Raw genomic sequence first — 22,902 nt, forward strand, 5'->3', positions numbered from 1 at the left:
AAAAAGCTTGGTTGGTTAGAAAGAGGTACTCATTGTTACAGTTTAATTTACTGTCTGTTCTCTTAGATAGCTAACACTGTGCTTCCATATTGTTTTATAATTGTCTGTTTATACCTCTTGGTAATCCATTTCTGTGTAGCAAATTATTCTCATACCAAGTGGCTCAAAATAATCATTTTATTTTTATCTCACAATATAATGGGTCAGGAATTCAGGCAGGGCTTGCTGAGTGAATCCTTGGTTCCCGGTGGCAACCACAGGGTCACTTGGTAGTGTTCAGCTGGCAGCTGGTCTGGTGAGTCTAAACAGTTCCACTCATATATCTGCTCTTGGTAAGGATGATTAGGCTTAGCTGGGTGCCTCTTTTTCCTCATATGGCTTCACAGTCTCCCAGAGAAAACCCAGATTAGACTTCCTACATACTGGCCCAGGGTTGCAAGAAAAAGGACCTGGAAACTGGCAGTCGGTAGGGCCTGGACCCCAAACTGGCACCTCATGGCACATGCTATATTATAGTGGTCAAAGCCAGCCAAGATTCAAACAGGGGGAAAGTGTCAAAGGATCTGTGGCTTCTTTTATCCTCTTTTCCTAGTAGTCTCTGAACACCCTGAGAGCGAGACATTTATTGATCTTTGCATTTCTCCATCAAAAATTGGGCCAGAAACACAAGTTAGAAGGGCAGAGAAGTGCATCAGGATCTAGACCCTTGGAAATATCCTTAAGTAGCTGCACTCTTCCTGGACTGCAGCCCTCTCAACTTCCTGCTACATGGAAAGACAAACAAGCAAAACTCTCCTCCCTCCCCTCAAACATGTGTTTAAAGTATTGTTAATAAAAGATCGGACTAGACTTAAATCTTCCTCATCTGTAGCAGATCTTAGAATGCAGTTGAACAATGTTCACAGTAGGGTTTTCTAGGAGGGATAAAACAATTTTTACATAAACCATGCTGATTTCTAAATTTCATGTTAGGGAAAAATTGATTTTTTTTACATCAAAAGTTAAGGAAATATACTTTTGAGTGTATGATTAGAAAATGTTAAAGGTAACCATTACAAAATTTAAACTATTGAAAATTACAAATAACTAGAGGAAAAGAAAGGAAACAGCACATATTAGAGATACAAAGGAAACACACAAAACAAAGCAAAATGACCTCAAATTAAATGTTCTGGGACTGCCAAAATAGATAATGGTTTAATTCTTCTGGCAAAAGAAAAGACTCTCAGTAAAAATGTAAAAGAAAGAGAACTAAACTCCATAGTAATACACTTTCTATAAGAGACACAAGTAAAATAAAATGACACAGAAAGATAAAAAGCAAGGGGAGTGGGTTGGGGTAGGGTGAGCAAAAATAATCAGATAAATTAAAATTAAAAGAAAGAAGAGTGGGACAATCTTAATAACAGAAAATACAGTCTAACATCCTAACCAGGATAAGGAAGGTTTGTCCATAATATTAGCAATGTTAGGATCATGATATGATATCATATTATAATATAACATAGTATAATACCCGTGATACTTCTCTACCAGGTCATTTTGAAATGCTTGTGGTAGGAATACAGTGCTAAGCACATTTACACCTAGTGTCTTCTTTAATTCTTACAACTGTCCTTTAGAATGGGTATCATTATACTTCAGTCACAGATGTGGAGATCAGCGATCCTGTCTTAGATGACAATACGGACGTGAAGCTTTGGAAGTACAAATGGAAGATGAAACAAACAAACAAACAAACAAACAAGCAAACAAACAAAAAAACCACACACCAACCTGGGCCGAGCTGGGGTCTTGCTTTGAATTCTGCAGAACAAAGGAACCTGCAGGAGTCCACCGCCAGGCCTCCTTCCCACGCTGTCAGGCCTTTGAAATGGACTCCAGAAACCCTGAAGGGGGCGCTCTCTTGCAGGCGGCCCTCATTGCAGCGGGAAGAAGGCAGGCTAGGGTGATTTGGACAAGGGGGACAGTTTTCACATAGGAATTTTATGTCCTGCTTTTAAGAAAAAGAAGGAAGATTCCTCTCTGCCCCAGCAACAGCGCTGTAGCCATCACTTGCAGCCAATGAGAAACCGTCATGACCTCGAATGCTTGTTCTTCGTCAATGAACTTTGTTCAAATCCTCTGTAGGATTTGAAATCCTCTGTAGTTTCCTCCTAAAGCTTAATAAAAGCTGACCTTCCCCTTGTCTTTTCAGTCTGGGCTGTTTTGTTTGTCTCAAATTGCGATCCCCCCACTCTTTCTGAGTTAGCTCATTTTGCTGGTAAAGTAACTGGCAGTTTTATTATTAAGGTTGACAGGAGCACTGCCTCTCTCCCTCCAGATCCAGAGACTCCCTCCCAGGCTTGGGAATGGCCCAGGACCTAGGGGTAGGTGGGCAGTGAGGGGCTCCATATGCGCACAAGGGGGGTGCTTAGCCAGAAAAGGGATGGTTGGAAGGCTCTCTGTTCTGATCTCCTACTCTCTCCCTGGTTGCAGGACAGGGCCTGGTTTTGCTCCTGAAAAAAAAATCACCCAGAGGCTCAGATAGCTGCATACTGAAAGCGTTCAGGCTACATCCTAGAACCAGTTGCTGATATCCTGACTCCAGGTAGGGCAGTTTGAAACAGCTTTGCTCACTCTTTAAACAGCTAAGGAATAGCTCAGGGCCTATTTTTGACTTGTTATGACTCAGCTACGGAAGTTTTTCTGCTTACAAACCATCAAATAATAATGTTCAGAGGAGCAAGCAGAACTACACACCGGAGCAAAAACCATCAATTATGGTTACCACCAAAGGTGGAGCCTTATGCTGATACACTCCAGCCCAATCATTGTCTTGGTTGGCTGGTTGGTTCAGTTGTGTTTGGACTTTGTAGTGTTTTACAAACATCATTAAGCTCATCGGGTGCAAAAAGTAACCCAAAGAATTGTTGAAAGCTCCAGTAGGAAGAGATGTTTGATTTGGATGGGGCAGGGGTGGGGGGGCGAGTAAAGATAAGGCATGAAAAAAATTAAAAGTGGATTTTTTAAAAATGAAAAATATTGCATGTGCTTTTGCTTGTGGAAATGAGCCATCGATTGGGCTGTTGCAAGGATTCTGCAAGACAGAACAAATTGTGCAACAGCAAAGCATATTGCACAACAGCGACAACTAGGAAAAGTGGTGAAAAAGTGACTGACTACATGGGATATTCCCTTGGTCAGCTAAGATGGGTAGGAGTTGTTGAGGGGCTCAATGTAAATGTGGGAAGTGCTGCAGCACCATCTCCCATGTGAGCCACAGCAACCCAAGGGTTTAAGGCAAATTTGCCAGTGGTTTAAGTTCACCTGCCAACACGCTGGGATCATCAACACGTTTATAATGCTCATGAAACTGCTGTATTCTAGGAGGAGGTACCAGATATGATGCACACATAAGCAAGAGAGAGAAGTCTGCTGATGTCAAATCTGTAAAAGGTGTTTTCTCCTTTCCTTTCTGTTGGAAAGATACCGTGGGCTGAGGTGAAACCCTCTCATCATTGGTTAGGGATTACAAACCTATTGGTATATTCTTTCAGGTTTCTCTTTGGGGATTGTATCCCGAGTTCTCAATCCTCAGGGGTGCATAAAGCATTCTCAGGGCCTGACTTGTCACCAGGGGCTGATGAGGCCATGCATGACCTGGGGCCTTCGCTGCCCTTGCCCAAGGTCTGGTATGGGAAACACCAAGCACTTTAGTTCACAGAGTGAGCACACCACCAAAGTTCTCGTCCTAATTGTGCCACTAGTCAGTTGGGACTTGACAATCATCTCTCCTCTCTTTGCCTCATTTTACTCAGCTCAAGAGTTCCAGCTATAGCCAACCCAAGAAGTCTACACTTGGAAGGGAGCCAGAATGCCACAAGGACCTGCCCTAGAGAAGGATGCTGCATCCCACAGGTGAGGACGCGTCTGCCAACAAGGCTTCCTTCTCTGATTCATTTTTTAAGAGACTCTAACCAAGTTCTTGTTAATCACTTCTCACCATCTATCATTCACATTCCACGTCTGATGGCCATCATGATTCTAAGACAACAATTAGTCCATCAAGTAATGGATGAAAATAACTGCTTTCCTGCCTTCAGCCTCTCATAGAAGTCATTTCACTTACTTTTGGAGGAGGAGGATTAATGAGGTCTATCTAATTTTCTTTTGCCAAAGTTACTAATTTAACAGACTTTCCTCATCAAAAGACCACATGGATGATCTATAGTTTTCTGTAAATGTGTGAAGAACTAACTCGTTCCACTCCCACAGAGTGATTTGATTTCATCTCTTCTCCTAAATTTGGGGAAAAGTTTTTCAAAAGGAAAAATGGCAGCTATTCCAAAACAATGGTTAAAGTTTTAAGATATTGTCTGACTCCTGTCGATACCTTATTAAATTGGCCTGAAATATTTCACAAATATTTCACTCTGGAGAAAATTAACACAAGTTATTTTTTGTGACCACCAGAACACATTGGCTTTTCATGAAATAGAAAGCACTTCGTTTATGTATTTGAGAGCCTCATATTACTCCAGCACAGTTCTGTTGGTTTCTCAGTGCAAAAAACAGTTATACTTTCTGGGTGTATAAATTCAAATATCAATTATGTGATTAGCAATTGCATTTCTAATTAGAAATTTAAGTTTGTGACAAACACAAAGCTTCTCAGTTAACCTGTGAGAATGTTTCTATACTGTATTTTTAGCTTCTGAAATACATCAAAATAAGAACTACAGTAGCACAGAATGTTACCCACAAAACAGGTCTATCTTTTGGTACTAATTTGAGAATCAACAAAAGAGCCTAAGTTAGCACCTACAGGCAGCTGCTATCCACCTGTCTCTCTCAGCTGCCCTCATTCCTCAAAGTCACCCCTGCCAGGGCACTGTTTACCAACAGCTTTGCACCCACTGAGGCAAACCTGTACTGTAGTACCTGTATCATCCCTGTATCTTGGTCTCTGAGTACCTTGGCTCACCTGACCACCTGGCCAGGAATTGGCTGTAATCATCAACCCACCACACATAATTATGGGCAGACACCCTGGAAGTCCTGGAGTCTCTACAGAATTCTGCAGAAATAGGAAGAGAAATCTGAAATAAACTTGGGGCATATCCAACTATTTGGTAGAATGTTGTGGATGTTTTGGGGAACTCATTCCACTCTCGGAGCTCCTGCTCTAAGTGCTGCTCACTTGGTCTCCTTCGTGCTGCTCCTTGGTCTCTCCTATGAGATTCTGTGCTTAATTCTTTTTTTTTTTTTTTTTTTTTCTGTGCTTGATTCTGATTGTTGCCTTCCACTCTGCATCGCCTCCATGTCTGTGTGCTCTCTCAGCTTTCACCCTTGCTTAGCTCCTGTTCAGTCTGTGGCCGGCAGGTTGTAGCCACCTAGTCCCTGCTGCCAGCACCAGATTCACACAACCTGGGTCTGCTCTTCGGAGCCCTCCCTCAGGCACCAGCTGAGGAGCCATGACCAACCTCAGACAGCACACCTGTTACCCAGCTCTTGAGGTGTTTTTTTTGTTTGTTTCTGTTTTGTTTTATTTTGACTCAGAGACCTGGATCCCAGTCCCTCACTTTCCAGCTTCTTCCTGGCAACTTTGGATCTGCTGCTTGGTCTTTTTCATACATCCGTGTTCAGACAGTGCCATGTCACTGGATACGAACACTTTTCCAAATGTCACCTGAGTTTTACATCATTGTCTGGAAACTTCATAATGGCCTTTCAAGCAATTCTGCCCATGGCAAGCCCTTGTCATCTGGTCATTCTCCTCAGTGTCTGCCCAGACTCGGCTGCTTCCTCATCCCTGCTGAGACATGATGCTGAGGTGTCTGGTGCCTCACTTGGGAAGGCACCCAAGATGTGATGACTCCTCATTCCCAGGCATGGCCACACTGCAGTAGGTCTCCACTGTAGACCAGCAACAGCAGGTGACCAGAAGCTCCTTCAGTTTCTGCTTCTCTAAAAGGCCTAGAGCTGACAAAGTATGGTCACTTGGTACAGAAGGTTAGGCTCAAGCAGAGTGAGCTATCCCTCTGTTTTGCAGAGAAGGTAGGGCTCCATTTGATGGTTTCTTGACACATTCAGATGATAGTGTGAACTGACCAGAACAGGCACCTATGGATCCTCTCCTACCAAGCCTACATCATATGAGGAAGGACAGCGAGGTTTCAAGAAGGGCTTTTCCAGAGTCTCAGAGTCGGCAGGAGAACAAGAACTAGGATTCTAGTGCCTGAGCCCTTTATAGACCTTGGGGGTGGGGGTACCTCAGAAGATGCCCCACAGAGACCATGCAAACTCTTAGCTTGTTTCCATTTCAAGTGACACTGAGGGAGTTCAGTTTCTGGCTCATCCTCTTTTGACTAGTAACAAATACCTAAAGAAATTTGTAATAACCACTCATACTTTTCCCCTTTCCTAAAGCCAGGATTTTGCCTGAATTCTATTTTCCTGTCCTTCTTCTTTTCCTCCCCCCCCCCCCCAACAATCTAGAACCTTTGTGTGGCTACAGTGATTCCACAGAAGCCAGCCCTCCCTCCTGCCCAGGGAAGTAGAAACTAATATAGTGCCTTAATATTCCTAGGGAACATTATTATCATTTGATATGCCAATGTGATAATGGGCAGTTTGCCAGTCTTGTCATTTTAGAAGCAAATTGGCTTAAGTAATCACCTAAAACATCCTCTTCCAAGGGACTTCTTCCCCCCCCCCCCACATAAGAAACAGCACCTGTCATTTCCAGCTGTGAGGCACAGAGAAAATATTTCCCCTACTAAGCAATAGAAGGAATTTGTTGGAAGCTTTTGCAGGCCTTCCATTTAAATAAAGCTCTTTTGTAAAAAATAAAAATTCAATGCACGCTTGCATTTCAGTGTTGTCAAATATTCAATTTAAACTCTCCCTGTTATTTACATTCTCCATCCTAACAACCATTATTACACAAGAGAGTTTTTTTTCCCCTGCAGAGAGCATTCGTGCAACGTGGTGCTGATGTTATTACCCAAGCGATCCTTGTCTCCTGTTTGCCGTGTTCCAAAGCCTTATCTCCATTGTTCCCTTTGTCCCTCCAGCGCCGAGTGGGCGTTCTCCACGACAGCAGACAGCGATTTTCCGTCTCTCAATAGTCAGCCTGATTCAGATGGGATCGATTGGAGGGAGCCAGAGCCTGAAAACCACTGCAGCAGCACGTGCCCAAGGGTGTGACAGGTTCCTGCTCCCCACGCCCTGTTCTCCCTGCAGCTTCCAATGTGACAAGGGCCCTGCCTCTTCTCTTTCTCATACAGGCATTTGCTAGCGTGCCTGAAACCAGGCTAAAGAGTGCTGCCTCATTTCTTCTCAAAGGGCTCTCCCGTGTGTGCTTTCTTTCCAACTCAGGGGTCCGGGAGTAGTAACAGAATATTCTCTTTGGGCTGCGACAGGCAGGCGGTAATGGGATGACTCTTGGCAGCGACTGATGGCAGCTATGCCTCTGAGTTTTTGAGGACACCTAGGCAGCAGAACAGTCTAACTGTCATTATGACTGGGATGAGACTATTCCTTCTGCTGCCCTTGAGCTGCACATTGATTTGATCTTGGATTCTTTAGTTGTTTTCATTGCTAACATTTTTAACATTTTTGGTAATAGAATTGAGGTAGCTCTCTTCACTGTAAGCTGAAACCAGGTGCATACTGGAAAATTGCACAGTCAAGAAAATGAAGAATGAATAAGTCAGAGGCATGTCATGTGAGAAGTAAGCAGAGGCTGCCACAGGCCACCGTTCTATCACTGCTAAGGCCACAGGGTAAAATGCCAGAGATGCTCTGGGCATCTCCAGTAGTTTATGGTAGTATAATATTCTGGGCGAAGTAATTGCAAACTCTGTTTAGTGATGTAAGTGGCATCAGTGCTATCCTCGTGTGGTCTGGTCATATGAATTTGTCTGTGCTGCTTTAATTCACACTCCTGAAGACTGAGATAATCTTGAAGCAGAGGCCATGCTTCATTATTTGTACAACAGTAAAAATGCACAGTTACCTTCTTTAGTTTTCCTTTGACTTCTCCGTGTTATATAGTCACAAGTGCCACCTAGTCCATACCCATCTCTCTGTTTCACCCCAAACAGCTGATCTAGGGAAAGGAAAGTAGCTTGCTTTATGAAAGCCCTCATTTTTTTCCAGAGAATATGGCTAAACCTCCAGCCTCCTAAACTTCAGCTTCCTTCTTGCTACTGCACGTTGATGCCTCCTAATTCATAAAGTCTCAAATTAAATTCATGATTATTTCTATATGTGATTTCTTCAGATAATGAAACCAGTGAAACACTATACACTATATATATTGTCTATATAATAAATGTGTACAGACCATCAAAACACATGGTTCCTTTCTCCCCACCACTTGTCAGGACTACCAAGGTCCCAGCCAGTGCTGATGACAAGGCTAGCAGGAAGAGGCTTGTAAACTAGGAATGGCTGGTGCAGAGAGCTAACCAGGATTGCAGAACCCAACTCCTCAAGGGAGGAGTCAGCAGTTGTGAGTCAGCAAGACTGAAGGGACTAGTGAAATAAACACAACTTCTACGTAACTAGGCTTCAGGAATGAGGACAGAGAAGCTGGGTCCTGGACAGAAGAGTTAGTAGCTGGACACACTTTGAGTGCTGAACAGAGAGACAACTTTGAGTGCTGAACTATCAGACAACCTGATAGTACTTGAATGCCTAGTCTGAATTGCTCAGGTCCAACAGACTCCCAAGTTGAAGGCAAAGTATATTCCCAGGACTGTCCTGCTGCCAGGCACAGTTCTAAAGAATCTTGGATTCTTGGCTCAGAGGCTGGGTCAGGCGGGACTCCTAAGCACAATCGTGCCCCTAATGGGACTAGGGCAGAAATAAGGTGGTTCCAACCACACATGAATTCACTCGTCCACTCCCACGCTATGCACCGATACCTGCCGGTTTCTCTAACATCCATGGTATGGAGAACTTGAATTGTAGGGTAGATTTCTGAGCAAATGCATAGGGAATTCCAATCAGTTAGTAATGAAGGCCAATTTATAGTGCTAAAGGGTAGACATGTTTAGAGAGCTGCAAGATCTTCGAACTTCATGTCCATTGTAGTAAGCTAACTTTTTGGAGGGGTGGGGGGGCTCTTATCTAGTAAGCTGATTTATGTAGTGGATTAGGCTCAAACTCACAGAGTTTATGACTCAGCAATGTCTGTCTGACATTTATTACCACTCAACAGACTGGCAGTCATAAATCCAGTTTCATTTTTACAGTAAAATAGCTCCTATCATGAGACAAAGGAACAAAGGGAAATATTCCACAGCTGTGCTCTTCATCTTGCATCTTATCAAAAAATAGAAAAAAGTATAAAAATGAATAGGTCATGTTGTAATAGGTTCATATTTATACGCATACGTGCGTAGGTACTACATACAAATACTACCTAAAAACATGTGCTGAATTCCGCCTGATGCTCATGCTTTGCCTGTGGAAACATGGTCAGGAGCTGCATGTCTTGTCCTTCTGTGTGAGAGCAAAGCAGGTCATGGGCTCTCCTTCCTAGCTGCAAGTGTTGGGCTTTGGGGTCAAAGTCCAAGAGATAGAGCTCCAGCCTGGAGTAGAGGTAGGGGTGTGCAGAGGAAGTGAGATAGAGAAAGATGCCCATTGGGAATTCACATTGACAGCTTCAGGAATACTTCAGGCTCTGCTCTTCTAGGAAGCTGTTCCCTATTGGAGTTTTATCAGCAGTGACCTTCTTGCTTGTAAGGTTCTATTCCATCATGCTTTTTTTTTTTTTTTGCTACATAATTTTTAATATTATACAAAGGATGCATATAAATAAGTGTAGGGGCACCTGGGTGGCTCAGTGGGTTAAGTGTTTGCCTTTGGCTCAGATCATGATCCTAGGGTCTTGGGATCAAGCTGTGCATTGGGCTCCCTGTTCAGTGGGGAGTCTGCTTCTCTCTCTCCCCCTGACCCACCCACTCATGCTCTCTCTTGGTCTCTCTCAAATAAATAAATACAATATTTAAAAAGAAGAAAAAAATAAGTGTATATATATACATACTTTATCATATATGTTCTTTTTCAATATTTCAAATTTTTATTTAAATCCAGTTAACATATAGTGTAATATTAGTTTCAGGAGTAGAATTTAGTGATTCAACACTTACATACAACACCCAGTGCTCATCACAGTGAGCGCCCTCCATAATGCTCATCACCTATTTAGCTCATCACCCTACCCACCTCACTCTCAGCAACTCCTCAGTTTGTTCTCTATAGTTGAGTCTGTTTTATGCTTTGCTTCCCTCGCTCCCCCCCCTTTTTTTTTCCATATAAGAATGAGCAAAATCAGAGAGATGGGCAAGATAGTTTTACAGGTGTCTTCTAGCTCTCACACTGAATGGTTTTATTTTATCTCGAGTAATTATTAGCCAGTTGAGTTGGATGGTGGAAAAGAGGGGAGAAGACAAAATGAAATTGTTATTTTGTTTAATTTTTAAAACTCTATAAGAAATGTATCCTTTGGGGACACCTGGGTGGCTCAGCGGTTGAGTGTCTGCTTTTGGCTCAGGGCATGATCCTGGGATTTGGGATCAAGTCTCATATTGGGCTCCCTGCATGGAGCCTGCTTCTCCCTCTGCCTCTCATGAATAAATAAATAAAATCTTAAAAAAAAAAAGAAATGTATCATTAGTCCCATTTGAAACATTGAGAAAGTGAAGCTCAGAAAACTGATTTTAACTTGCCCTAAATCATAAATAAATGGCAGAACCATATTCTAAATCCAGGTTTGTTTTAATTATGATAGCATTTCCCCCATAACATACTCATTGTCTGAAATTTTGTTTTCCATAAGTAATTACTAATTTGAAATATGCATATATGATCAATGTAACACCTACAACTCCTTAGCACTTGTTATTAACTGGATTACTAGAGTTTGCAAAAAAAAAAAAAAAAAGATAAATAGGTTTTGGTTTTTACCTCTCAGGGGTGCCTACCTCTACTCTCAAAACAATATCGGCTAAAGAAGATTGTTGCAAAGGAGATATGATTTGTTTTCTTCAAATCCCAGAAAAAAGAGAATATCCAAAATTTATGAAATTTACGGAACTCCACTGTCCTGCACTCAACATCTACAGAGATAAGGTGCTATAGTAGCCAAGACATGTATAAGGCTTGAGTTTAAGTCCTCTCAGGGAGGCTTACCATTCATCAGGAAGATGGACAGTTTCTGAACCAGTGAGTGGGAAAAAAACTCAAGTATTTGGTTCGCTCACACTTCAAAACTATCAAAGAGTAAATGGATGATGCAGTTCCCCAGGTGGAACACTCACTTTATTACACACACTCATGGGTAGCTTGTAAAGGTACTTATTAGCTTTCATCACAATTAAACTCTCTACACCTAAAGGACATGGAGAGATGGTAGCTTATATAAAGAGGTAGGAGATGGGCTTCTAATTGGCCTTAAATTAAGTGGTAAAGAAGAAGATAATGAAGACAGAGGCTTTAAAAAAGATGTCTAGTCAAAAGAAGAAACTTGATGAAATGGCAAATATTCTCCATATACTGACTGTATTTTCCTGTTACTAATTACTTTTTAAAAATAGCAGCAAGCTCTAGGTAAACAAAAGAGTGATGGAGAAGAGCACAAGCCACTTCAAAGTTTGCATATGTGCTCTTAATGACAATGGACGTGACAGCCACAAAGCAAATCTAACAAGTGACAAGAAGAATTAATTCAGAAGAAGAGAAGAGGGAACACTTGAGCCATTTATTACTGCTCCTGAAGTCAACTGTGGACATCTAGAAGTCAGGGATTATCTTTTCTCTGTATGGTGCACTCTCCCTGATGTTCTGACAGTTCTGTCTAGAATAAGAGTTCTGTAGACGGCCTTCCTTGCATTATGACTGCCCTCCATTCTGTTATTCTTAAACTCAACGAAGGAGATTATATTTTTTGACTAAATAGAGCAACATCCTTACTACCTTGCTTATATATGTGAAACATTAATAGTTTCCTTGGAACTAGTATTAGGGAAGCTAATACCATCCTCTCATTCTGAGCTTCTTGGAGATGATTTACAGCCAGAGTAGTGGACTGATAGAACATGGGGTAGACCCAACGTGGCAACTCTTTGGACTTGCAATGAAAAAATCATTAACACCAATGTTATGCACACTGGTTAACCCTTCCACTAAGCTGTGAGGACAACTTCAAGAAATATGAGAATATACAGTAAAAAATTTGATTTCAAAGCAGAATATGTGGTCACTGAGTTGACCATCAGAAACCTTATCTTAGCATCATTGGTGGTCTTACAGTCAGACTTTTAATCATTTGAAGAGTGACAGTTCAAGTAGAAAATGTGCTAAGAAAGTAGTAAGGATGCAAGACGGGATTTCATTATTGTGTGTATCAATTTCACTTTTATTTCTTTAATTAAAAAATGAATAAATTTAGCAGCCAAATATCCTACATTTGTACATTACTTAAACATTCTGAAGCTGACACAGCCTCTGCGGAGCCTAGTGCCCACCTGTGCAATGAGGAAATCTGAGCTGGACTTCAGACAAGTGCAGATGATGTCCAGGTTTGGTGTATAACAATAGTTTAGTTCTTCAGAAACGATGTAATTTGTTAGTGATAGTTGGAAGTGGGGGAACAGGTAAAATAGGATTCTTCCCCTTCACTCATACAATTTGAAGATGAGAATGTGTTTTTTAAAGGTCAGAATGAATTGCTAATTAAGTTGAGGCAATTGAAATTAGCAAATAAAACTGCTACTCAGAATAGTGACTAAGGAGTTCAACGTTTTTCTAGGAAGATACAAATCAAAGCCAATGTCCACCCAAACAACCTCTCTGGTAGGTATTCAGAAACATGTGGAGTAGTTATAACTCTTCCCTCTGTGTTTCACTCAATGTGTTATCATTATCCTAACCTTAAACCCATTATAATTAATTTTTAAATATAAATCACTGACATGTTTTGGCATCTTAATGATTATAATACAAAATTACTTAATACACTCTTTAAAACCAGTGTTAACCACCGCCACCCCCAACCTTTGTGAATGCCTGCTTTAAAATCTGCTTAAGAAAACATTTTGGTTTTGCTTCTAGTTGCTACATTTGCCAGCTTGAGTTTGAGTCCATACTGGGGCTCTCAGAGTTGCATTTTACATCAAGATATTTGTATATTAAGTTTAAAGACAAATTCACCAACATGAATATTACAATGAAATATATAGATATAATTTGACATGCACATCTTAAACTAGAAAGCCAACTAAGGCAGCATTTATATAGAGATTTATATTTTTAAGCACTTGAAATTTATTAATTAGCTAATTCACACCACAAACCTATGAGGTAGTTTAGCATGACTTTAGCATGAATAAATTAGGTAAGAAGCCAAAAAAAAGAAAAAAAATCTGTCCCCATAGTAATATGTGGATCAAATCCTTCCCATTTTGGTCACAAAAGAACAACAATCAATTCTTTGTCTGAGCTGGTCAAACAAACAATGGATAATTTAGTCTGAATAGAATGTAGAGAGGGTGGTTATTTCATTACCTGACAGTTCAGAAAGTTTATTTTGTTACTGGAGTTTAAAGATGCTGTGCTCACGGTGACTTGCCAGGAATGCCACCCTCAAAGATCAGCTTTGGGGGAGGGTGGCTACTGCCCCTCCCCCAGGGCTCAAATTCACCTCCGGGAGTCCTAGCGTTTTTCATCTGTCTCATATTCTTCTTCTCTTGGTCTGAATGATCTAATAAACTCAATTCAGTAGAATGGTATAAAGACCCTTGCAGTTCCAATTTATGTTTATATGTTATCTAAGAGGCAAATGAAAAACAAATCCTATATGGGTCTTTGTGGCCAAACAATTGCAGATGAGAGTTTTATTACTATTTTTATCAGCCAAAGGGATCACTGCGGTCCTCTCTACTTAGCAGATTGCTTTATGATGATATTTACTAGTGCACTGGGCTACGGAGGTTATATATAATGAAAACTCATTAATTTGGGTTTTGTTACCATGGCATTTGTGGCCACTGGCACAGATGCTAGTCAGAAGCTCACCTCTAAACTTAAGGAAAAAAACTTTGAAAAGTTAAGTGAGTTGTATGACCAGGTCTGTAGGAGTATTTTGTCTCTATAAGAAGACATAGACGATTTCAACCACTTAGCAAGAATCCTTTTAAATACAGAGAAAAAAAAAATACTCTAATATAAGGTGCAATTAGGCTTCTGCCGTTGTTAATTTTGCAACATTTTCCCCTCCCTGGAACAAAATTTCAAATGGCAGTAGTTGGTTACTTTAGTTGCCATTACTCTAAGTACTCTGGAATAGTGAAAACGGTTTCTATACTGATAATTTAGGTAGTTTCTTTCAAATAGAGTTCTCCTAGGTCCCTTGGATTGAAGTTTAATGGGAAATCCCAGGATTCATTCTTATCTCTCTGGGAATCTCTGCTGACACCAGGGGGCCCTACTCCTACCAGAGCAGCTCCGCATGTGCCAGGTCCCCATGGGTCTGTGCCTCTCTGCCAGAATTAATTTGGCTATTTTAAATTATTTACCTTACATCTCACTCCCATTGGTTCCATAATGAATTGGAATGTAAGACATGACCTAATTAAATAAATATAACCATACAACTACTACTATTAGGACTAATAAAAAATAAGAACAGAAAAAAACAAACAACTAGCTTTCTAAGCAGAGGTCTCCATCTAAGACTTCCAAAAATATAAATAACATTCATAGGCTGTTCTTGTTTAAAACTTAGTATGTCAGCTCCATGGTATATTGGAACAATAATTTCCCTTACTTATGCAAAAATTAAAAAAAAAAGAAATTTGAAAACAAACAAAATCTCTGGTTGGATATTCACTTTCACTTGACAAGTTGCCAAGGAGTGATGATATTTAGATGAGAAATTCTGAGATTCTGAGATCTCAGAATTCTGAGGAATTCTGAGATTATTCTGAAATAGTCTGATTATTAAACCCAGAAGCTTATCTGTAAAGGGTTTGGCATGCCTCTCTATAAAGCAAAAGAGATCTATGTTCATAGACTCATCTATATCAGCTCATTAATAAAGTAAAGCAAAAAAACAAAAACAAAAACATAAAACTCGAGGGTATGAGCTCCCTCACTAAACACAAACAGAAACAAAGTTTTGTTTTGGTTTTTTTTTGTGTGTGTGTGTTTTCTTTTTGTTTTTTTTGGGGGGGGTTGTTTCGATTTGTTTTTTTTTTTTTTTTTTTTTACTTGGACAGTGCTTATTTTACAGCGGAATTGACAAATAAAGCATTATTTCACACATTGGCAGAAGAGTCGTCATCGCAGGTTTGTAGCTTTGTTCTGTGCTTTCCAAAACAACAAATTAGACTGCTTCCCATCAAACCCTCCTTCCTTCCCAGGGCACAGCATGTGGCTGGTGTAGCTGATTCTCTCTGTAGGCACAGAAGCTGGCAGCCCTGGAACCCTCCTGAGTGGGCTCTCTTGAGGAAATGGTGCCAACTTTCAAACACCTTTATAACAATACTGTGCATTTCTAAGTCATTTAATTTATTGCTCAATGAGCTGTAACCACCTCAGCTCTCTGTGGAAAAACAAGAGACATCCAGAAAATCCTGACACCAGGAGATCAATTGCCTGTGGTCAGAATGTACAAAGGGCAACCCCAGTCAGAGCACTGAGAAGCACTGTGAATAGAAGTTACGTGTCTGACTTCGCAGCCAGCCTGCAGGACACCAGATCCAGTCACGACGAAGAAGAGTTAAACCCAGAGAAAGCTTTAGAATTTATACTCAGAGGCATTCCCCATCAGAGCTTAACAGTTTTCCAGTCTGTCATACTGGCCAGTGGTGTTCTTTCCAAGTGACTGAGCCTTGGCTCAGCAAGAGGATTCAGTGAGAAACAGAGGAATAGGGGGACTCACCATACCCAAGGCTGTCATTTCTTCAGGACTTAGGCAATTCTTCCCAAATCATCAGCACCCCACATCAGAGCCCACAATTCAGGCCAACTTCATAAGAAATATTCAGTTATTTCCTTCTCATTCAGGGGTTTTTGTAATTCTTCTCTTGGCTGCCTTTGGGAAAACATTTCATCAAGGTCAACTGCTGTTAAGACATTTTTTGCCTAAGAGGATCATCATGCAGGCAAACTAATTCTTTTCCTAAGCTATTATTTTGGCAGCTTGCAAAGAGGACTTGGCTTAACCTTGAGAAACTGTTCTTTGAATGATCAGAAAAAAAGGATTTTCACCCTCTTTATTCTTGTTCAGATGGCAAACCTGGCTCACAGTTTTGAAGGTGAAATGAAGGAGCTGTATTTGTGTCCATTATATATCTTCTACTAGTAGTGATTCATTCTGCTTCTGTGCATGTTGCCACCAATCATGTTCAGCGTGATGAAAAAATAATGTTTATGTCTTGAAAGAGGTGCTTCACGTCTCTATCATCAAGGATTTAATGAAATAATTATATGTTGAAGAAATCTAGAATAAATTAGAAATTTAGATCTTCCCACTGTCTTTAAGTTTGAATGAAGTTCCCACTGTTTGCTATAGAATCATAATTTAGAACATGTGCTAAATAGATCATCAGGAAAGAATTAAAAAATCCATCCAAATATCATAACTTACCACAAAATTAAAAGAAAGAAAGCAACAAAGCTCACTTGCTCTCCAAAACTAAGATTAGTTATATGTTAATCTGTGAATCCTCATAAGAAATGTTCATTGTTCAAGAAAGAATCCTCCTCTGGTGGTTGATAAGCAATTCTCCAGGGCAGAGAAATCCTGACATTTTTTTTTTTCTCATCTCTTGATTGATGTTTTCACTACTTATTCTTCAGGCTATAAGACAGAAGGGAACACAGTCTTACCTTTTTTCATAATTACATATTCCAACCATCCTCTCTCTTTCCTCCCCCCTCTTTTGCTCTCCCTTGATCTCTCCCCACATCACTTTAGCTATCAAATTAAAGTAAAGCTGAATTTATATGATGAATCTTTTACATTCTAAATAACCTGTAAATATAATAACTCAATTACCAATGTCATTTCTATGTATGCAAAAGAAAATATATGTCTCAATCCTGTCAATCCAGACACTAAATTCATTCTGCAAGTTCTTAAGATGAAAATAACAAACTGGTTTCTATTCATGGTAGACTGCGCATACCCATCCTGAAGTTTCAGATATAACAACTTGTAGAATCCTCTTGTTGGGAGGGAGAACATTATAGCATTTAGATTTCAAATTATTGTTATAAACCTTATTCTCAATTCATTCAGAATTTTCTCTGTTAGATAAATAGGAAAAAATGTTTTCTGGTTTTACTCTCAAAAAGTATTGACTTAAATAGGTAACTAATCCTCTTTTTAAAAAAGATTTTATTTATTTATTTATTTATTTATTTATTTATTTATTTATTCATGAGAAAGTCAGAGACATAGGCAGAGGGAGAAGCAGGCCCCCTGCCGGGAGCCCGATGTGAGATGGAACTTGATCCCTGGGCCCTGGGATCATGACCTGAGCTGAAGGCAAATGCTCAACTACTGAGCCACCCAGGCATCCCAATAGGTAACTAATCCTTAAATGTTCTTGGTTTTGTTTTTCTTTTGATGAGAAGATACTATCACTTATTGCATGCCTATTATGTGTCAAGAATTTCACTTTTTTTTCACTTATAATTTAATCCCCACAACCACCTTTAATTTGGATGTCACGTCTTCACATTTTAACAGTGAAAACACTGAGGCTTAAATTGGCTAAGTGAATCACACAGCTGCTTAAGGGTGAGGGCTGAACCCCAGGAAAGATCAGAATCAAAAGGCAAAATGCTTGTTGACATCCATGCAGTGAATTTCTCTCATGGTGCAGAACATGTCCTCTGGCTGTAGTGAGGCTGCCAAAACAGTATCTGTTCATAGTTGACAATGATCCCTAAAGCTATATTTTAGAGGGGACAGTGGTAAAAGTTCAGGGGCAGGTTAGAATCCTTACACAGATTTTCCTATACCTCATCACTAAAAGCTAAATACTGTAGTGGAAATCTGGTAAATGAAAATTCACAAGCTACAAAGGAAAATTCTATCACTCACCTAGAAGCACACAGCATATCTTAGAATTCTATTTTCAAAAAAAAAAAAAAAAAAGGCACTGTCACAGAATATTCTTAGGATCCAGATAAGAATTTGAATGTTGTTGTATAATGCAGACCAAAAGAAAAAGAAAACTATATGCATCTTTGGGAAAAAAAAAATCACTTTGGAATTTTGCATTGGAATGACCCTGGTAAGCACAACCATTCCTAAATGGTTGTTATAAAAAGAAAAATCCTGTTTTGGAATCCCACATTTGGTGTCTGTTCCATCTGGTCATGACCGAGAAAGTTCTACAGTCCTTGTCACTTTCTCATGTTAATCTGACATAAAGGTTAAAAGTTCTCACTGAGCAAACAAGTATAATCTCATTTTTATATATTGCAAAGGTGAACACTTTTCCAATTAAAATGGTTTGAAGTGCCACATCGCTGGGCAACAGTGAGAGGACCAAACACACACACTCAGCTGAGCAGTCTTCAGTTATGATTACATCATTAGAGGAAACTGGAAGAGATTTTTTTTTTTGTAACTTCTAGTAAAAGTGGTATAGTAAGAACTTAATCCCATAATGAGCAAAAATATCACACTCATCCTTTTTATAGTCAGAATGATTATTCAGATCCTTCTGAACACAGAAGTAATGACAAATTAAAATGTCTTTCAATTCCATATAGCTTTTATAATTATTCATCCATTACTCTTATTATTGCTGAAAAGGCTTCATATTTTAGTCAGCATCCCATTTGATACAAAAGAACATGGAAAATTTTACTGCTATTAATAAATATGCAGCCATCCAATCCAAGAAGAAAATTCTTTTTCATCTGAGAGATAAGCTGCATAATTCATGTATTTTCAGAAATTTCTTTAAATAGAAAATGAAGAAAGGCATAGGGAAAAAAGAATTCATTATACAGTTTCTATTTGTGGTGAGGGACAGTCTCTTCTCAGAGTCTGAAATTTAATTCAATTTGAAGAGGATTTCAATTGCATTGCATATGTACCAACATACTCATAGAGCTCACTTTATTTTTGACATATATCATCATAAAAATGATACAACATAGCTGCCACTTCACTTAAAAAATGTTCCAGAAGGTTACTAGGTACTTTTCTTTGGGTCTTGGAATGTAGTTAGAAAAACTTACAGCAGTTTAGAATGGGTACCTCTGCTCTCCAAAAAGAGAAATGTCCATGTCTGTGAAATCGGGGGCTCCATCTGACTGTGAGCTCCAGCCCCTTTAGGAGCTCGCCCCACACAGAGGCTTGATGGCTTTGCAGGGTAGGTCTGCATCCTGAACCCCCGAGCCCAATGCAGAACGAGTTAAGTGAAGAAGCTTCTCTTTGTACTAGCTGTCCTTCTGCCCATTCAGACCTGGAAGGTTCAGAGGAGGCGGTGCTCCAAACTGGGAATGGATAGTAGTCATATGTACATTGTACATTGGTAAAGACTTCTTTTTTGTTTTTAATTGAAGTATAGTTGACACACAAATGTTACATTAGTCTCAGGTGTACAACGTAGTGATTCAACAAGCCCTTCACATGCTGTGCTCACCACAAGTGTAGCTACCATCTGTCACGTACAACCCTATTATGATACTATTGACTATGTTCACTATTCTTTACTTTTCAACCCCATGACTTATTCATTCTATACCTGGAAGCCTGTACCTCCTACTCCCCTTCACCCATTTTGCCCAATCCACCTCCATCCTCCCATCTGGCAACCACCAGTTTGTTCTCTGTATTTCTGGCTCTGTTTCTACTTTTTAAAAATTTTATTTGTTAGTTCTTTAGATTCCACATATAAATCAAATCACATGGGATTTGTCTTTTTCTCTCAGATGCATTTCACTTAGCAATACCCTCTAGGTCTACCTAGATTGTCACAAATAGCAAGATCTCATTCTTTTTACCTGAAAAGGAGTCTTCAATACCAAAATCGAACTGTTTTCACCATTGAAAATGACCAGAAATGTATGCAGTCTTTCTGAGATGTTTTCAGGGGGAGGGAGAAGGATGGGGAATTTGTTCTGTTCAGTGTATTTGGAGATGGCTACTGGACCAAAATTGATGTGTGTTATCACGCACTGAATTTAAACTAGTTGATAAGCCGATTAAAAAACAAAGCAGAGTAACAACCTCAGCCATAATGAAGCCTGGTGTCTGATACCCAGAGAGCAAGTTTACAGGGACATGAGAAATGAACTTATGGACCATGGCTTCTATGAAATGATGTAGCCAGAATTTGTTAGTTTTGTTAGATGAGGAGCTTTGTTCTAGACATTTCCACACACATGCTGCTGAACAGTCATGATTTCAATTTTGTTCAATCTACTGCCTGAGATGTGCCATGAAGGATATCTAAGGATTTGTCACCTTTGTTCAGTTTATTACCATAGGACACAGATAAATCAAATCACACTAGATTTCCCAAATCAAGCTTCTCCAAATTTCTATTCTTCCTTTTCCTGCATTCTGTAACTCAGCAAGTAAGAACTCATGGCAGAAATGCAGTGTTTTCCCAGGTTTGTTTCTTTTTCTCCCCTACCCCATGAGCAGTCAACCACAAGTCTTATTGGCCTCCTATTTCATTCTGAAATATGTCATGTCCTCTGTACCCCTGGTCCATGTCCAATTCTTGGCCCTTGACATGACACTAAACTTTCTCTGGCATCTTTGCAACCAGCTCTGCTTCATCATCACACTGGTGTTCTAGTGCTTCACTAGGTTTCCACCGTCTACTGGAGAAAAATGTAATACTCAAAGGTCATTTGCAATGTGACCACTTGCTTTCTTCTCCTCCAGCTCCATCTTTTTTGTCAGTGATGCCCATAATCACTCTAAACTCTCATCTCAGAGAGTTACTTGAGGTTTCTGAAACTGCCACACTCCCCCGCGCTTCTACAGTTTGCATAGGCTCTTCCTTCTGTCTGGGAATTCATCCTTCACCCCTGGGCTTCTCCAAATTTTCCCATTCCTCTTAGTGGAAGCATGTTCCCTTAAAATACCCTTTCCTGAACTTATCCAGACCCAACCAAATGTATTTGGAGTGTTTTGAGCAGCCCCTAGGGAATAGAGAACAAAGTCTCAAGAAATTGCCCAAGCCACAGTAAGTGATCAGTAAACTGCTATGCTTAAGACAGAGGGGTGCAATGTGTCTTGCTTCTGAGAATGGTGAAGGGCAGGGGAATGCTGGGGGCGGGGGGCCGGAGAAGAAAGAGGAGAAGGAAAAAATGTGGGAGAAAAGATGAAGCATGGAGAGAATGAAACCAGGAAAATGGATTTGTTCTGTGCAAGGTGCAACCTCTGTATGATGCCCTAATCTTTGAAATCCATCTAAACGAATAAAATATTTGCAAAATATTAACTGTTAGTGGGAGTTTATGTAGTCTGAGTGATACGGGGTGGGGTGAAGGAGAGAAGCACTCAAATTTATAGAGGAAGAAAAATGCAGAAGGACGACAAGACACTAGGAGCTAAAAACATAGGCAGGTTAGGATCCTAGCAGGTTGCTATAAACTTTGCTGGGTAGTCTCATGCTGGTCCATGAGGGCTGAAAGTGGGGTGGAGTTTAGCTGGCACCTCTAACATCTGGGTAGTGCAAGGTGAATTTCTCCAAATCCTTCTTGGAAAAACAAGTCCCATATATTTATAACCTATTGTATAAAGAAATCATTTAAGAAAATTCAAGCTAATTCAGAGAAAAGTCTGATTTTAAGAATGTTCGAGAAGCTGTGAATATTCAAAAGTATAGAATATTTAAAATGAATGCAATCCATCACTTCTTAATACACAAAGACTAGCGAAATTGACAAGAATGATTTGTAATTAACTTACCAAAACACCTAAGAAAACAAGTCTCCTCTGTTTATATAGAATTTGCATTGTTTATATGCAAATGAATGCTACTGAAGTGTTAGAGAACAATTTATTCCCTTAAGAAGGCAAATATTCTCTCTATAATCTTGTTTACACTATCCATTTGCTTTGCAAAAGATTTTTCATAAAATCACAAAATAATGAAATGTTAGAGGCAGAAGGACCTCAGGGATCATATAGGGAAGTCCATCATTTGATAGATGAAACACTCAACGGACCCCTGACATATCTGTATATCCCTAGCAAGTCTGAAACCTGCATCCTCACACCTCAAACCCCCTTCTCTGGGGGACTCCATTCCTCCTACAATGGGGTGCTAGCCACAGCTGGGCCAGATGCAAACAGAGTAAGGGAGCTGCAAAGGGCCAGGCTTTGGGGCATTACCAGGACCCCTCAGCCTCTTAGACCTAGGTGAGAGAGCCCAGTATCCCTTTTCCATTCACTTACAGATCTGGAGGCCTGGTTAGTCCCCGTTTGTTTCTAAACCTCAGCTTCTACTTTGTCTCCTGCAGGGAATCTTTCCTGTCGATGTCCTCTTCTCTGTCCGGCCCATCCTAAGTGCTTTCCTCTACTATTTCTCTAACCACATCATGTTGCCATCTTAAGTGTATCCACTGTCCTCCCTCCAGAGAAGCCTTGGGACTCAATTTCTGTATTTTCAATGCTTACAATAAGGCCTGGCACAGAATCTATGCCTATCCTTCTCCAAATAAATACCAGAGACTAGAGAAGGAATGCATTGGCATGTTGGGAAGAAGCCTAACTCCCAGATGCTCACATTCCTCAGTTCCCTGTCCTATATCTTGGGCAAATCTACTTCTGGCTTTCATTTAGGGAAAAGAAAAACAATTAAGAATTCAAAGTATCTCTATTTTTATCTTTGTCTACTATTCTTATAGATTCAAAGG

General features: G+C 40.1%; 1 protein-coding gene and 1 long non-coding RNA gene across 5 annotated transcripts in view; one reads left to right on the forward strand and one right to left on the reverse strand.

Annotated features, from left to right (window-relative positions):
- Positions 1-22,902, reverse strand: part of ZMAT4 (zinc finger matrin-type 4) — a 364,991-nt gene that overhangs the window by 16,675 nt on the left and 325,414 nt on the right. For 2 of the 3 annotated variants that reach the window (XM_041752405.1, XM_041752406.1), the window contains exon 7: positions 10,567-16,858. In XM_041752405.1, coding sequence (XP_041608339.1) covers positions 16,843-16,858 — 16 coding nt within the window. In that variant the 3' untranslated portion in view covers positions 10,567-16,842. Of the gene's footprint in view, positions 1-10,566; positions 16,859-22,902 lie in introns of those variants that run through there. The other variant, XR_005987338.1, reaches the window with a different exon arrangement.
- Positions 2,152-22,902, forward strand: part of LOC121489385 — a 34,724-nt gene continuing 13,973 nt past the window's right edge. The window contains exons 1-3 of one of the 2 annotated variants that reach the window (XR_005987340.1): positions 2,152-2,369; positions 2,479-2,590; positions 3,801-3,900. This is a non-coding gene — a long non-coding RNA (uncharacterized LOC121489385). Of the gene's footprint in view, positions 2,370-2,478; positions 2,591-3,320; positions 3,439-3,800; positions 3,901-22,902 lie in introns of those variants that run through there. The other variant, XR_005987339.1, reaches the window with a different exon arrangement.

Source organism: Vulpes lagopus, chromosome 4, assembly GCF_018345385.1.
Source record: "Vulpes lagopus strain Blue_001 chromosome 4, ASM1834538v1, whole genome shotgun sequence".
Classification (NCBI taxonomy): domain Eukaryota; kingdom Metazoa; phylum Chordata; class Mammalia; order Carnivora; family Canidae; genus Vulpes; species Vulpes lagopus.